The sequence below is a fragment of the Numida meleagris genome, chromosome 22, assembly GCF_002078875.1.
Source record: "Numida meleagris isolate 19003 breed g44 Domestic line chromosome 22, NumMel1.0, whole genome shotgun sequence".
Classification (NCBI taxonomy): domain Eukaryota; kingdom Metazoa; phylum Chordata; class Aves; order Galliformes; family Numididae; genus Numida; species Numida meleagris.
The window spans coordinates 4,361,920-4,377,583 of record NC_034430.1 but is presented as its reverse complement, the minus strand read 5'-3'; the positions used below and the strand labels follow the sequence as shown (position 1 = coordinate 4,377,583).

The window sequence follows — 15,664 nt, the reverse complement described above, 5'->3', positions numbered from 1 at the left end:
AAGAAAGATGTTGAAATATTTGAAGAAAAGAAACAAAAACCCTCCACTATGCTATGGGGCTGGCATGAGATGCCATGTCTAGGCCACAATTCGAACCCAGGTCCGAGCAGGCATGCCTCGAGCCAACAGTGAACCAAGGTTTGTCCAGGAACTAACAAAACCAAAACCATTGAAGCAGTAAGAAGAAATGTATTTGCATCACATTCTTAGCCCTAAGAATACAACCTAAGTCGAAGACTTGAGGATCTGAGAATTTACACTCCAGTGAACACCGGGGGGTTGTTCTGTTGTATTCCAGTAGTACTGCAGCTGTTCCTAGCCACGGCCTCAGCTGTGGATACAAGAGACAGGGAAGCAGCAATGTGGAAAAACAAAACGACGACGACAGAAAAAGCATAGATGAATCTTTTGGGGAAAAAAAAAAAACACCCATGCACACAGCTGAGTAAAATCCTGTACATTAAAAACCTGTTTTATTGTAAAATTGCACTGCAATTGGTACCACAGTTCTTTATAAACATAATATACAGTAAAATATTTTACACGTCGCACGCTAGGTGTATACTTAGGATGTTACAAAATGTACACAGTTCTCTGACAGAGTGAGAAACCTCAGGATGTGACATTGTCTTTAGTCCTACAGAGCAGGCCCCTGGGCTACCAGAACATGGCATCTAATTTAAACACACTCTACATGTAATCAGAAAGGTCAGAAATGCTGCATATTCCACCTCAAGTTCCTTTCACACTATTTAGAATAGCTGTGAGTAATGGTTCTTTATTCTAATATCCTCCTTCCAGAGAGGGCTTTTCTTTTCTTGCTGTTCAGAAATGGATGATTTGTTGTGGATGAACACAGCTTGGATGAAAATCAATGGCTGGATAATTTACATCACTTTTCAGTTGGACAAAATAAAGCAAAAATAACAAATTCAAGCACCAACCTGCGCACCTCCTTTTCCTCTCCCACATCTGTTACTCATATGCATGTGTATGAATATAAAAAAGGAAAAAAAAATGTGAAAGACATTCCTATCATACTGCCTCATGAAAGACTGAGGCCTTTTTTAATACATAAATTACAGATGTAAATTAGAGCTTCTGAAGTTATGAAGCTAATATATGCTTAACAGAGAAAATCAGACACTGAAGGAAGCCATGGCTACCTTAGTACTGCAAGTGCAAACAACATACATCCTAACATAATTAACACCGCTTTCTTCTTAACTAAAACTGCAGAATTACTTCCTTCGTCTGAGACTTGAGCTAATTGCAGCATTTCTGCATCATACCTATCACACCAATGACGTTTTCAGATGAAAACGTAACGCTGAAACACGTACACCATCCTCACAGAATCTCACAGTAGTGTAAGTTTCCTTAATGCTCAGACCAAGTTTGCATTCACTCCAAACCAAGCATGGATTTTGTTCTCCCAATTGCCATGGAGTTGCTAAGTGAAACGAGGAGAACAAACTTGACCATTTCTCGGAAAGTACTGGAAAGAAGAAAGCTGGAGCAGGGAGGACAACGTACAGCACTTTGTTTACCTTCCTGATGATGGCTGGCAGAGATTGTCAAATCAGCCTGCAACACACAGAGAGACGAGACGTAACTTCTGGCCCTACACAGAAACATTCAGCTCTCCAAGTACTGGAATATGCTTCGGCTTTGACTTGTTTGCTCTGTGCTGTCAACCCTGGGCCGCTTGGCGAGGGATGTTATTGCTGCAGAAGGACCTCTTTTCTTCACCTGCAGAGGGACGGTGTACATTAGAACACACAAAGTTCTCCAAGATGAAATTCTGAATTATGAGAGGATTTTTTTGGTGTGAGATCATGTTCCTGTACAACAGGAAATAGTAGAGTAACTGCTTGGCAGTATTTGGTGTCTGTATGTCTAAGTAATCTACAGAATTGGAGCATATTCCTGCACAAATCCTTACCTGATGTTTTGATTTCTCCTTTGCCTCTTCATTCTTGTCTGGGGAAAGCGTGTGAAAGACAAAATTCCTGGAGTTCCGAGGTGCATTTGGATTAAGATCTGACATTGCCGCTAGTTTCTGAAGGATAGCTTTGGGTCTGTTCAAGAGAGACCCATTTTTAATCTGAAGAACAAAGAAACGTTGCATTAAACCACTCACATGAACAAGATAGCTCTTTTTAGCAGTAGAATACCCTCAATAGAAAAGACTATTCTGCATCAAAATGTTACTTGCTACCAGTGTTTCCTCATTACCTTACAAACCAGACACAGCTAGAATCCAGGCTCAGCTGACTTTGAGGTGTCCTACAGAGGCAGTTTGGAAATAGCATCTTTCAGAACCATTACCAACCTGGATGTCACTGGCAGGTCTGAATGTTTCAAATGGGTTCCTGGGCAATAGTTTTGCGTCTTGTACCACTGCTGCAGGGCTTGCTAGCAGAGACAAACAGGAGAAAATCAATTTCTGAACTTAGTTTGGAAGAATGTAACTCTACATCAATCTGAGGAATTTAGAATTGACAACATACTGCAGACAAAAAAACCCAATAACCTGCATTGAATTATACTATGAGCTGTACAACTGGTAAGATTGCTCTGGTTGTTAGTACTGTCATTTAGAAGGGAAAATTTGGTTTTGAAACAGGTTTTGCACACTTAAGAGTCATGCTTTTACTACAATCAGGGAAAATCTGAGTGTATTTTCAGCACCTTACACAGTTTTTCCTTAAGTCACAGATATCTGGAGAAACTGCTAGGAAGCATGTCACTTAGAAGTCTATTTGTCTGTGATTTAAAGGCAGACAAACGAAGAATGAGAGACTAAATGAGGCAGAGGAATTTACTTCCACTCCACAGCACTTGTTTTCCAGAAGTAACAAAGTATTTTATTAAGTAAATACACACAATTATCAACAATGCTTTTATATCTTTATCTTTTTGAATTCTAAAAGACATCATCATCATCTTAGGCTGGTGCAAGAAAACTAGATACTGGAGTTTGCTGATCCCAGCCTGGTTCCCTGGAGACTAGCTAACAATGACTAGAAGTTAAGCTCTCTCTTCTCTTTGATTGTCACTTCAATAAAAAAAGATAAGCCCACCTCTCTTCTGTAGGGACTTTGCAGTTACTTTTTTGGCTAGTTTCATGAATTGACTGTCTTCACCAATGTCTTCCTCCTCCTCCTCCTCCTCCTGCTCTTTATTTTTTTCCTTCTGAGGCAGAGAGAAGAAATTTTGTAAAATTGAAAGAGCTCGTACTAAGAATGAACGCTTCATTCAGTAATTTAAGTAGACCAAGTCCTTCCATTACGTAAATTTCTATATTCATTTTTTATTTACTTTCTACTGTGAAAGTTGATAGCAATTTCTTAGGCACTACATCGTCTTCCTTCTATTTATTAAGGGACAACAAGCCTCTAATTTCACAGTCAGCTGACAAAGTAAGCTTTGAAACTTGTACAACTCAGAGTTATGTTCCCAGAACAAGAAACCCATTCTGCCTTTGAAGCTGAGTTGTTTGGGTAGACACTTGTCTTGCCTCTCCCTCACAAATTCCACTCTTTGTACAATACTTGCGGAACAGAAAGAGCAGATTTCATGATGAAATATAAAGATACATCTACAAAAGGTATTTTTTCCAGAAATTAACTTGAGGAACTAACAATGTCACATCTGGTAACAGTCTGATGAAGGACTGAACAAGATGCCCTTCTGGTAGCTAATACCTGCTCACGAAGCCACTGTTCTCGTTCAAATCTCTCTTTCCTCCATTTTACTTCTGTTTCATCAAACTGCTCATTTTCATCTTCGTTATCGGAATCCCTCTGAAACAAGTCCATCTGTGAAGCATCATCTAGAAAAAAAAGAGGAAAAAAATCATTCATCTTCTCTCTAACCTTTCACCCCATCTACTACCTATGGATTGGAAAGGCACCTATGTTTTTCCATCTGAATCTCCTCATTCTGCCAGGGCCATCGCTGTGCAGGTCGCCATCAAGGAGGTACCTCTCTTGGTACAAGCGTAACTGACGCTTGTCATCATCAAGCACTGCTTTCCTGTCAATGCAAATGAAGGGGAGAGGGTTAGTGCAGATTACACTTAAGAGCCATAATCCCACCCAACACACATAAATGTACACCAATGTGGTCACTGACATGTGTAATTTCTGTACTTGACTTTCTAGTTCCGCTTCATTAGGGAGTTCCTCATCAATAACCTCTTCTTCATATTCATTCAGGTCTTCTCCATCATATTCATCCTCACTTCCCACATCACTCCCTGACAGCTCTGCCTCATCTTCCATGAAATCCTCCAGTTTTCTGTCAAAAAATGTCAGAAGAGTTTAGTTGGGTAGATCAATTATCATCACAGAAGTCTTCTGAAAGTAAGGTCTATCTTTTGATGTGAGATTAGCACATATTCTCAGAGAGAAATCATGACTCATAAGACCTGAGAGTTCTGGCACATTTACATAAAGAGCCCGCCAACACGCAACACCCCCGAATTATTGTCATCCACTAGATTCCTTGTCACTTGCCTGCCAAATGTGATGACAATAACTGTCAACAAGATGTGTTGCCTACTAGTCTGAAAAAAGACCTTAAGACTCGAAGAACAACAGCGATACACTGCAAATCCATTGTGGTGAAGAATGTCCTGCATTGCTTTCATTCTAGCTTTTTGATTCCCTCTGTAAGGGAAATTATAATGGAAACTCTCTCCAGCCAACCAGCAGCACAGTCAACCCATGCAATGTGGCAGCATCAAAGCAAAAAACAACCACTAGTACTTACAGTTTTTTCTTTGAGCCCTGTCTACGTCTCAGCAGTTCTTCTTCATCACTGTCTTCTGCTTCTTCACCATCACTATCTCCACTCTTTTCATCCTGTGAAAGTTTACAGAAATGAAGCATCATCTGAAAGTGCTTTGTAATGACAGCTTCTTCTGTCCTTCAGTCAAACACAGAATAAAACAGCGAGTCCTTCTAAAGATCTCTGCTACGTTAATATTATGCTATTCTGGATCTTGAGTAGACATTTTAAATGGTCTAAATTGCTCTCAGTTTTTTTTTCATTAACTTGTTCTGGATAGCATTGTATTTTGCATTGATAAACATCTTCAAAAATTAAGTAGATAAACTGAGCTCTCAGTCAGAATGCCACACCACTTTGCTTTGTTTTATCATTTCGTACCTCTTCACTATCAAAAGCATTGTCATCTGTTACAAGCTGAAAATCACCAAGTTCCTCGTGCTCCTCATCCTCCTCCTCCCTAGAGGAAAATGAGTGAAGAAGTGAGACAACTACCACTAAAAGCTTCTGTAAATCCCTGAAGAATAATGCCAACCTGTCCGTGGGGAAGGAGCCTGAACAAAGCGCTAGTGCTTCTGCCATTGGATCTTCTATGTCACTGTCTTTTTCTGCCTTGGAAGATACTGATGATGCCCATGTTGGAGAATCTGCTACAAAAAAAAAAAAAAACAGGAAGGTGATAACTTATTAGACAGGTATATTTCAACTTTTAGAATGTCAGAGAACTTAGAAATGACAGCTAGCATGCACCAACAGATTATCACAGCTCTCAGAAGTCTCACAATTTCCACACTCCGCATTTTTGCCCAGCAACTAAAAGGTACGTTAGTGTAAAGCTTAGAAACCAAGTCAGCAGCAAAGCTGGGAATAGAATTCAGGACATACTCTGAGTCACAAATTTTCCAGAGCAAAGATTGAGCAGTTCTTCCATGTTCTGCTTCTTGCTGCTGCTGGTACTTGGCACATGTTCGGCTTGACTGCTAAACTGTCCAGAACACAAGTCCAGTAATTCATCCATGTTTGCATCCATTGCATTCTCATCCATACTAGCTAGAGTCAGCCCGTGCTTTGAGGACTGGTATTTATTCCTGTGTTGTCCAACATTCAAGAACCTGAAAGAAAGTCCGAAGTCAGCAAAGTCTTGCTGTTCTGTATGTTCCACTTCTGTTGAAGGGCACAAAACGTCATCCTTTGCACCTGTAACCTACCCATCTGCATCAAGCAGCTGGCTCTGGGTGTCATCTTCCAGAGAAAATTGAAACTGTGATTCTCCAGCCCCTGGAAATAAACTCTTTGGTTCAGGAGAGGCATTATACAGGTCCTGGGAATCTTCTATGGGAAGAGAGGGCTCAGACATCTTTCCTGAGCTCTAGGCAAAAGGAGGTAAAATAAACAAGTTAATTACTTGGCAATCCTAGAAATCAAAAGCGAGAACCGGATAAACATTTACACTATTTTAAAGCATAAAAAGAAGTTAAAGTATTTCCAAGTTGCTCTGGTAAATCCCAGAGTCACTGAAGTCAAATGTTGTGCAAATATATTTAAAACATACATATTTTAGAGATCAAGATCAGATTACAGCATGTTGTCTTTGAGGCTTTAGAGACATTTTAAACTCCAGAGATGTTTGCTTTTCTGAAATCTTACTCATACAACAGCATTTGGCTAGATGCCTTCTTCTTGTGTTATTTTTTCAAAAAATAAGGCAAGATAACATACATTTGTTCGTGGTGTTAATATAAGAGGAACAGGAGTAAGAGCCTTACCTTGGAAGCAGAGCTGATAAAGCTGGTTTTGAAAAAACCTGGGGAAGGTGACCTGAAACCTCCTGCTGCAGGTAAAAAGCTCCCTCCACGCGACATCTGTTTGTTGCAGGGCTGATACGATGGAATCATGGAGCCAATCAACTCAAAGCTGCTGTTGTGGCTATTCTCCTTGGCTGGCGTTGGTAGAGAAAATGAATCATCATCTTCTGAAAAGAAAGTTTCAATATAATGCTTATTTTCTTTTTTTGTGGTCCAATATAACCTCAAGATATTATTTTACAACATTGACATCTTGCTAAACATTCATTATTTCATGCTTACTTTGGATTTTTTCCATAAAGGTCTTGTATTGCACTTCTTTTTTAAACTGAATTTAATCTTATTAATTTCTGATTGCTAGCATTTTTTTCCCAGTATTATTTTCAAATTATGTTCCTCTATTTTTTTCATGCTTTCCTAAATTTTCAATCATAACTTTCACAGCAATGCTGTGTAAGTATAAGGGAAATGAAATCAGAAAGGTATAAAATACCAATCCCAAACAGAAACTTCTGTATGTGCTATTCGAAAAAAAGAATACATAAAGGCCAGCTACAATAGCAGTTCTACTTTACCTAACTTGGTAGGTCCTTTGTCTGCAGCTTCCTCAATTTCATGTTTCTCATCAGGAAGAGAGTACCTGTAATTAGTCAAATAAAAGGCGCTTGCTAATATACACAAGATTGTCTCATTATCATACCTAAATGCAAGAAACAAGGTACCAAAATATGTCAGAGATATTAACCATATATAAAATTGCTCAAGAACTTTTTTTTTCCCCCAAAGTTTTGTTGACCAACGCAATGGAAAAGACATTACAAAAGAGGTGGAAGGACTGGCACGACAGCAAGGTGCTACAAAGGAAGGGAAGTAGATCGCTCACCCGTATCAGAAGATTCTGGGTTTGCAGGGAAAAGCTTCCACCAAGGAGGGATCTCCAGAAAGAGATCCTTCCACAGTGGCAGTCAGCCCTTAAATGAGGCCTAATTGCCTTCACCTGTGCTCCCAGGGCTGACTGGGTCTTTCCTCCAGGTGCTCAATCAATGGTTCAGGCTGTGACTCAGCAGTTCCCATACACTTGACTTACCCCATTTTGGAGGAGCTGTCCTTAAAAAGCATCAGTGTAGACTCTGTTGAAGGCGGCTTGGGAACAGAAGCACAATCTACAGATTGCTCCACCTTTTCTCCATCAATTGATTCTCTGTCAGTTTCTTTATCACCATCTTCAGCTTGTTTCTCTTCCAAATCTTCATTGTCTTCCTCTGCCTCGTCAAGCAGAGACTCCACAGCCTAAAAAGCATCCCCAAATATATCAGATACATCGTGATTATTGTTAGACCTGTCACTCTTCTTGCAAGCTTTTTGAGAAAATGTTCTAACGTATGGAGGAGAAAACTGAGTGACACTCTTAGTTCTTCCATACCCCTATCTCACCCTACAACAGCTGGCACAGAAATGCTCAAAATAGGCATGCTACTCCAACCCTTTAAAAAAAAAAAATCCACAGCAAACTCCACCCCAGATCAGACAGGTATGCATATGTTCCATAGAAATTGTGCCATGCTAGGAACAAGACAAGATATTTATATGAGTGGCACCAGAATCTTCTGTACACTTGTTAGCTTTTAATGCTTTTTAGGCAAAAAAATACTAATAAATTCTGCTTATAATACTAACAAGTCTGTACAAGAGAACTGCAGGGTTTTATTGTTTTTGCTTTCTAACTTCTAAGATTTACTGGTAATCACCCAATATTAACAGGGTACAAAAGTCTACTTTCATTGGGGGGGAAATCAGAATTGAGAATCTGAGTGGGTTATGTGAAAATGTTGCGTACAGACCTCATGATCACCTTCCTCCTCTTCCTCAGACTCATCTGTCATCTCTTCCTCCTCCTCTTCCTCCTCTTCCAGCAGGTCCTCATTATCCAGTTTGAACAACGCTTGCCGTTTTTGGCGTTCCTCAGTCCTGCGGAGTTTCATGGCCTCCTGGAGTTTTGCCTTCAGCACTTGGAGCTTTTCACCTGGATAGAAATGAAGGAATTCAAACTTCAGATGCCCTACATAGAATCCTTAACTTCGTCGCTTTCAAGCATCCAATCTAATACAACTACACATATATCAAGGTAATTTTAAAAATGACTCATTTTTAAATGTTTTTATGAATTGATCTGTCAGCTGGAAGAGCTAGTTTCCGTAAATTCAATGCAGAGAGGCAATTCCTTCTCATGAATTACCAAGATTCCTCACTACCCATAAATGCCAATATTACATATATTTAGGAGCTGCAATACAGAATTAAGGAAGCACAAGAGATCTACCAAGAAAGAACAGCTCACAAGGAGTCTGAAAGTTACATTTACAGGGGCTGATGGAAGAGAACAGCATGTACATATGTTTTTATAAAATCTTGGTAATGATGGGGAGAAATTCAGAGCAGCAGTTATAAAAATCTGACTGTGACAACCTGATCTACATTGGCCAGTGCTATTTAAGAGGTCTATTAAGATTCTTTAAGAAAAAAATAAACAAAAACAGGGTATATATTAGAAAAACATAGATAAAGGAAACATGCATACTAATTTTGCAGATGAAGGTTTCTTCATCTGTTTGGTTTTTTTTTTGTGGAGCAGCATTGGGAGAATGTGAAACAAGGTAAGAAAACAGAGTGATTTCCAATCAACCATCATAACTTCCCCCAAACTGACCTGGCTTCGTGTGGACTGCTTCATCCAGGCTCTCTGCAGCTAGAACTGCAGGCACCACGTCTGCTTTCAGTTCCTCTTTTCCTTCAGATGTGGTCTCCTTACGAATAATGTTCATGTTTATGGTCCGTTCTACTTTGGATTTCGAAGTTTGAAGAGTGTGCTTCAAGAAACGCGCTTTCAAGGCTTCTAATTCTTTAAATACATATCGAATAAGTGAAAATTAAATGAATTTGATAGTATTAAATTTGTATCGAGAGTAGGTCTTGAATTTTTTTTCAAAACAAGTTAATTAAAAACTGTAAACCTTTGACATTCTCGTAAAACAGCCTGACTAATAACAAATCATTACAGAATGTTTTTGCAGTAAGTAGTTAATATTAAGTGACATTACCACTGACTACGATTTACCCACAAGACCTCAACTCAACGCCACTCTACACTTCCAGCCACCAGGCATCTCTAAATTTCTGTTAGCATATATATTTTAGACTGATGGCTCATCAATAAAGAGTTGGAATAAGCGTTCCTTCAAGCACTTGAATATTAAGGAATTACAATTTCCCTTTCAAGAACAAAGGAAACACGTAAGAATCTGTAGTAGAAAGAAAAGGTGCTTGACTCTGTTCTAATACCTGAACATCTCTCCGAGGTTTTCCTGTTAAATTCAGTCTCACCCTGCTTACTTAAGCTGAACTGCCAGTATTACAAAAATAAAAGTGATACCTTTATTCAAATCAGATTCATCAAGGTTTATAAAAGATTCGTTGCCAGAGCAGATTCTTGGTTTGATGGTCAAGTCGATTCCCAGCTCACGGAGTTTATCCAGTTTGGACTTCCTCGTTTTTTCAGGTTGTGCTGCCAACCCAGGCCCCACTTGTTGGTTGTTTTCCAAGCCTGGTGCTGTTTCATCCCTTTGCTCAAGGGAATTGCCTCCAGCTGGGAGAGGAATTTCACTCTCTTTCTTCTGTTCACTGCAATCAGTGCTTAGGACTGATTGCTGTTCTTCTGTTTTACTGGCAGTTGGTACACTATGAGAATCACCATTGTTCTTTCCAGACTTTTCAGCACAGTCTTCTGTCAAGTTCTCCCCTGCACTAGGGAGAGGATCCTTGGTAGCAGTACCAATATCTCTGCCAAAGTTTGCTTCTGGTTCATTAGCTGCTGATTGACCACCTTCTATTGGCCCATCTTTGCGATCTGTGATTGAAGTCTTAGTGCCTGCAGGTTCTTCATTCAGGGTGAACTGGTATTTAGTGGACCTAATGAAGGCAGAAAGAAATACATCATCTATGGCTATTAGGAAAGGAGAGAAAAGGCTGAGAACAAACCGAGAGAAGTAAATAATTTTCTCTTATTGATGTGTAGGAAGAGGTGAAGGGTAAAAGACTGCAAAACTTCATTTTGAGGAAAGTATAGTACAATTTCTTTATACTGCTCTGTAAAGTTACGTTATCGTGGCACAGTATAAACAAATTCCTGAGAGATTTTATGCCTACCATTATCTAAGTATTTTTACTACACATTTCTTGAAAGAAGGAATTTCCAGATGTTTATTGCATCAAAAGACTAAGAAAAAGTAGTAGTTTCTTTTTCAGACTTACCAGAAACAGTAAGTGACTGTACACAAAGCAGATGTGTGTACATGATACAGCCCTATAGCATGCCTACAACAAAGTCTGGTTATCCCCCAAAAGCAAAGTTGGGATATTCTCAATATGTATGAAAATACATGAGGAAGGGTTAAGTCCTTACTTCAGCAATGCCATGGCATTTCCTTCACACACTGGTCGAGATCTACTCTTGAAGAATTCATGAACACTTTTGGCCTCAGGCATATGGTATGGGAGAGACACAGATGATTCTACCAGAGAAACAAGGTGGAAGAAAAAAATAAACAGTCAGCTAAGGCATTTATACCTCTAAAAAGGTCCTTGATTAAAAATGGTCTTTTACTCTTCAACTCTAAGTAACTAATGGCAGGTAAAAGAAAGATCTATCCTTCCATTATTATTTCCATTTTTCCCCTGAAATTCTTACTAGTTTAAACCCCACTACATACCAAAAAAATTTAGCTGTACCTCTGATAAGCCGCTGGGTCTCACTATGTAGCTGCTTAATGGCTTCCTTACTTAACCTCGCTGCTTTCCGCTCCTTAAGAAAAGAAAAGAAAGGTCTCTGAAGTCAGAATGCAAAATTATGGGACTCTATTTTCCTCTTTCAAGTAGCAAGAAGTCAGCAAAGAACAACCAACTGAAATCGAAAAACAGCGCATCAACAGGAACATAGGATAGCACTGAAAAGACAAGGCACAAAAAACTCCCAATCTTTTGAGTAACTATAACAGACAATAGAATAATACTTCACCTTCCTTTTCGGTTCTTTTAATACAGATTCCTCATTACCATCATCAAATACATGTTTGTAGCCTTCATCCTCAGAAAATCGCTCTTTGTTCTACAGTGCATAAAGGAGAGATTCATTTATGTGGCTAGATACACAGGCAAACAAGTCAAAATAATTATACAGAATTGTAACTGGTCACCAAGACTAGCAAAGCAGGATTTGCACACATTCTCATAAACAAACACAAATCCTGTGTAACACTTATGGTAGATTCCCAAAACTTCTACTGTAGCCTTATAACTTTCCAATACCACATTCCTTTACCTTTAAGAACAAGAAGCAGCAGACTATTTTACCCTCTGTCATAAACAGTACAATTGTCAAAAGGTTTCACATATGGTCAAATAAAATGCTTCCCACTAACAACCAAGGATGCCATGTTGCTATCAAACGATACCTTGTATTTTTTTATTTTCTCTTTCACTGCTGCTCGTATTGACTCTATTGACTCTTCATCCCCTGGGAGGGAATTGTTTTCCTCTTCTAAGCCATTATCGAAAAGTTCTTTGTCATCAAGTAGGCATCCACTGTCATTAAAAGGATACCTCTCACCACCATCCACCTGCTGGCCCTAAGAAGGAAATATTTGAATTATTTGTTGCAGGATTTCCTCTTTGACATGTATTTAAGATTACTGTCAACAGATCTCAATGAAAGTTAGAAAAGGTATATGCCACACTTAGCCTAGCATCTGCCATGCCCTGTTAGCCCATCACGTTCACTTCAGAGCACTGCAAAGCTGATAAATTCATGGAGCAGTGTTCCTTACACCTAAAATAAACTGGACTTTCAATAATTACTGATGACCAAAGTGGCTCAGACAAGATACATTAACACCTGAAACATATATTGAAAAAAATAGCAGCAATACCCAACTTCCCGAGCCAGTATTCGTCCAGCACAAAATTCCAATTTAAAAGTAGTCCAAAGCTTTCTCCAAGAAACTAGCATGGCAACGTAGCAAAAAGCAGAAATACCAAACAAAGCAGTTTGTGCACCAAACAAGTTCATGGTGAGCTAGGAACAAAATTCCCGCTTGGCTTCACAAGCACTGACGTTAAATCATCAAGCCTTAGGGTTTGTACTTTCTTTGCAAGTTAAACTGCTCCACTTACAAGGTGTACAATGGATCCTTGTGGATGCTATACCATTCCTGCTGTAGTAATGAGGACACAAAGGATGCAGAAGCATTGAAACAAAACAATATTGTTACGCATTTAACTTAATGCAGAAAGCATCTGACATTTTCTGCCAAAAGCATGTACCTCTGTGCTAGGCTTCTTTTCTTTTATCAGCCGTTTGATGGATTCAGCTCTTCTCTCCCTCTCCTTTCTTCTTCTAGGTTTTCCTGCAGCTTTTTCAGCTGCCTCATCTTCAAAATTGTGTTTATGCTTTCTAGATTTTCTCCCAGATTTCAGTGGTCTCTCCTCTTCCAGCTCATTCTCAGACAAGACAGACTTTCTGCTTGTGTCAAGGTTTTCGAATTGCAAACGGTCGCCAGTGTCACTGTCATCGCTATCCAACAGACCCTGGCGAATCCGAGATTTCTTGTTTCTCTGGGCAGTGACCTCTTTCTCCTCTCTGTTTTCTGTGTCTCCACCCAGAGCAGCATTCTGCACAGAAGAGTCACCGTCCTCTCCATCCTCACTTTCACTGTCCTGAAGCACCTTCTTGACTTTTGCTTTTCTACTTACAAAAATCTCTTCTTCTGAATCTGACAAATTATAATTAAAAAAAAGTGATGTGTGCTATTAAACTACATTCCACCAGTTAATTAACAATTGGTTACATATAAAGCTACGTATCTGTTAAATTTTACAGATGCCAACGACTGTAAGTGTTGGCATCAGTTATATCGGTATGAAATCAAATATTCAAAATCCACCTCTCTCCAGAGCACAGCAGATAACTAAGCTAAGTTGATGCTGTAGGTGTAAAGCCTTTTAAAAAAAAAGGCAAAACTGAAAATCATTCACTGACAGTTCAGTAACCTGAAATAATAATAAAACCGTAGTAGATTAAGCAAACCGTAAAAAGGAAGGAAATAAGTAATTAAGATACATCCTGTTTATCACTTCCCTTCCTGTACCTCAAAACCTCTTTTTCTGAAATCTACAGCTCCCCGGCTACGTTCTAAGCAACAAAAATGGCACTTTGGCCTCCTGCAGCTCAGCCCATCCCTGCTTCCTGGGCAGCTCTGTGTGGGCCCCAGCAGCTCCGTTACAGACCTCCATCCTGGGGGGATGCGGTGCCCGTGAGGGGTCGGCCCGGTGAGGGGGGCTCGCCGCTGCCCTGCCCGCTGTCCGAGTCGCTGCCGTGGGCCTTCAGCACAGCCGCATCCAGCTCTTCTGACTGCTGCTACAAAGCAAAGGGCAGCTCTCCTTAGCACTGCGTTTATGCACGAATGACTCGCGGGGCCTAACTCCATCCCAAGGCCTTTGCAGAGCTCTTGCATAGGATCACACACACGTTATGGGCGTTAATTTATTTACACGAAGGGAGAACACACGCCATCAACCTTTATTAGAATCTACATGTGCTTCAGGTGACCTTGCACGCAGACAAAACAATACAAACAACGCTCAGGACGACCCCCACTGTTAACGACGCGCCCCAAAGAGAGGAAAGCGCCCTCAGAACGAAGAGCCCGCCCACGCCACCTCCCGCCCAGCCCCGTGCCGCCTTCCCGGCGTGCCCCGCGCAGCCAGGCCAGGCCAGGCCCCGCCCCGCTCCCCTGCGCGCACGGAGATAGGCCGCTGCGAGCTTCCCAGCGCGCACCGCGAGGCGGAAGTGCGTGCTGCCGCTAGGCATGCTGGGAAGTGCAGTCCTGAAGCGAGGCGGGAGGGCGGCCGAGGAGGCGCCGCCGTCTCGCTCGGTGCCCTTCCCAACCCTCCACCGCACCGCTCTCACAGGAGTTGCAAAGCCATCAGCAGCCGCCAGCAGAGCGTGCGGAGCGGCAGGACTCACCTCAGCGGGAGCCGCCGCCATGACCCGGGCCAGACGCAGCCGCAGCGCTGCCGCGTAAGAAACTCCTTTGAGTCTTCGCGCGCTGCCCTAGCCCCGCCCTGCCCCGGGATCAGCCAATCGTTGTTCAGTATTTCCCTGCAGTCCCCACCTCCCCTTTGTTTGATTGGGGGATTTTTTCCGCCTCGCCCTGCCCTCTTCAGCTCGCCCAATCACCGCTGGCGCAGCGGGCGCCCTCCCGCCCTCCCCGTGGCGGCGCTCTCCCGGTCGGGGCGGGGCGGTGCGGAGCTGCGTGAGGTAATTCGGGTCCCCTCAGCCGGGCTGCGGGATGGAGACCCTGTGCTGGGCCCGTGGCGGCCGCAGCCGCACCATGACCCGCACCCGCACCGTGTGGGATTTGGCTCGCATATAGGTATGACGGGTTTGTACGTTGTAGAACATAAAATGGTTTGTTAGTAGTTTTTTTTTTTCGTTCAAGTCAAGCAACAATCAGGTGCTTTCTGTCCTGAGGGGCACCCTAGAGGGGGAAGGAGAAAAAAAAAAAAAAAAAAACATTCAGAAGGGTTCGGTCGCAGTTCTGTGGGGAATACAGACCAGATCTTTGTAGCGGTGCCCGTATCCCCAACAAATCTTAGAACGGAGGAAGCGAGAAAAGCAAACGCGACTTCTGGAGAGCCCGCTGGGGCTGCGGGGATCTCCTCTTTTACCTCACGGCCGGAGGGCGCAGGCTGCCTCAGGACAGGGCCGGTCTTTGAGTCCCCGTCCCCTAATCGCTAAAGCAGGGAACGGAGGTGGTGTTCTGAGGAGGGGAAATTATGGAAAAAAAAAAAAAAAGAGGGAAGCGGCGCGGCCAACGGGTGCCGTGCCGCGCTCTGAGGCGGCGCTGTGAGGGGAGCGGAGCGGGGCGGGGCCGCGCGCTCACCTGTTGAGGGCCGCGCCGGCGCCCAAAGAGTGCGTGGCGACGTGCGCGCCCCCGCCGGCAGGGGGC

The 15,664-nt window shown here is 42.0% G+C and overlaps 2 protein-coding genes across 5 annotated transcripts in view; one reads left to right on the top strand and one right to left on the bottom strand.

Moving 5' to 3' along the window:
- Positions 460 to 14,771, bottom strand: CLSPN (claspin). Of its 4 annotated transcripts, none has more exons than XM_021375493.1 (25): positions 14,680 to 14,771; positions 13,941 to 14,067; positions 12,978 to 13,426; positions 12,110 to 12,283; positions 11,674 to 11,763; positions 11,388 to 11,460; positions 11,062 to 11,170; positions 10,033 to 10,568; positions 9,310 to 9,501; positions 8,444 to 8,625; positions 7,690 to 7,892; positions 7,178 to 7,242; positions 6,564 to 6,769; positions 6,006 to 6,166; positions 5,683 to 5,909; positions 5,333 to 5,447; positions 5,179 to 5,257; positions 4,780 to 4,871; positions 4,141 to 4,305; positions 3,920 to 4,041; positions 3,711 to 3,838; positions 3,087 to 3,198; positions 2,336 to 2,418; positions 1,946 to 2,107; positions 460 to 1,752 (listed from the first exon to the last, which is right to left on the bottom strand). In XM_021375493.1, exons 1-25 carry the CDS (start codon positions 14,698 to 14,700, stop codon positions 1,639 to 1,641), a joined length of 3,987 nt encoding a protein of 1,328 aa, XP_021231168.1. In that variant the 5' UTR covers positions 14,701 to 14,771; the 3' UTR covers positions 460 to 1,638. The 4 variants fall into 4 exon arrangements, with proteins under 4 accessions (XP_021231168.1, XP_021231167.1, XP_021231169.1 ...); XM_021375492.1 differs by having other exon boundaries at positions 13,941 to 14,070; positions 14,680 to 14,768; XM_021375494.1 differs by having other exon boundaries at positions 5,333 to 5,444; positions 13,941 to 14,070; positions 14,680 to 14,768.
- LOC110387396 (protein argonaute-4) overlaps positions 14,947 to 15,664 on the top strand; it is a 13,254-nt gene continuing 12,536 nt past the window's right edge. Inside the window, exon 1 of the mRNA XM_021375503.1 lies at positions 14,947 to 15,088. The gene's annotated coding sequence lies outside the window, so the exon portion shown is untranslated. The remainder of the gene's footprint in view (positions 15,089 to 15,664) is intronic.

What these genes read in the sequence shown, in the direction of transcription:
- CLSPN (XM_021375492.1), bottom strand. Translation starts at nt 14,700, where the DNA reads ATGGCGGCGGCTCCCGCTGAG. An exon ending in AGGAGGAAGGTGATCATGAG is followed by an intron (nt 7,893 to 8,443) that starts GTCTGTACGCAA and finishes GATGCTTTTTAG; the next exon opens with GCTGTGGAGTCTCTGCTTGA. An exon ending in TGGAAAATTTGTGACTCAGA is followed by an intron (nt 5,448 to 5,682) that starts GTATGTCCTGAA and finishes TTTTTTTTGTAG; the next exon opens with CAGATTCTCCAACATGGGCA.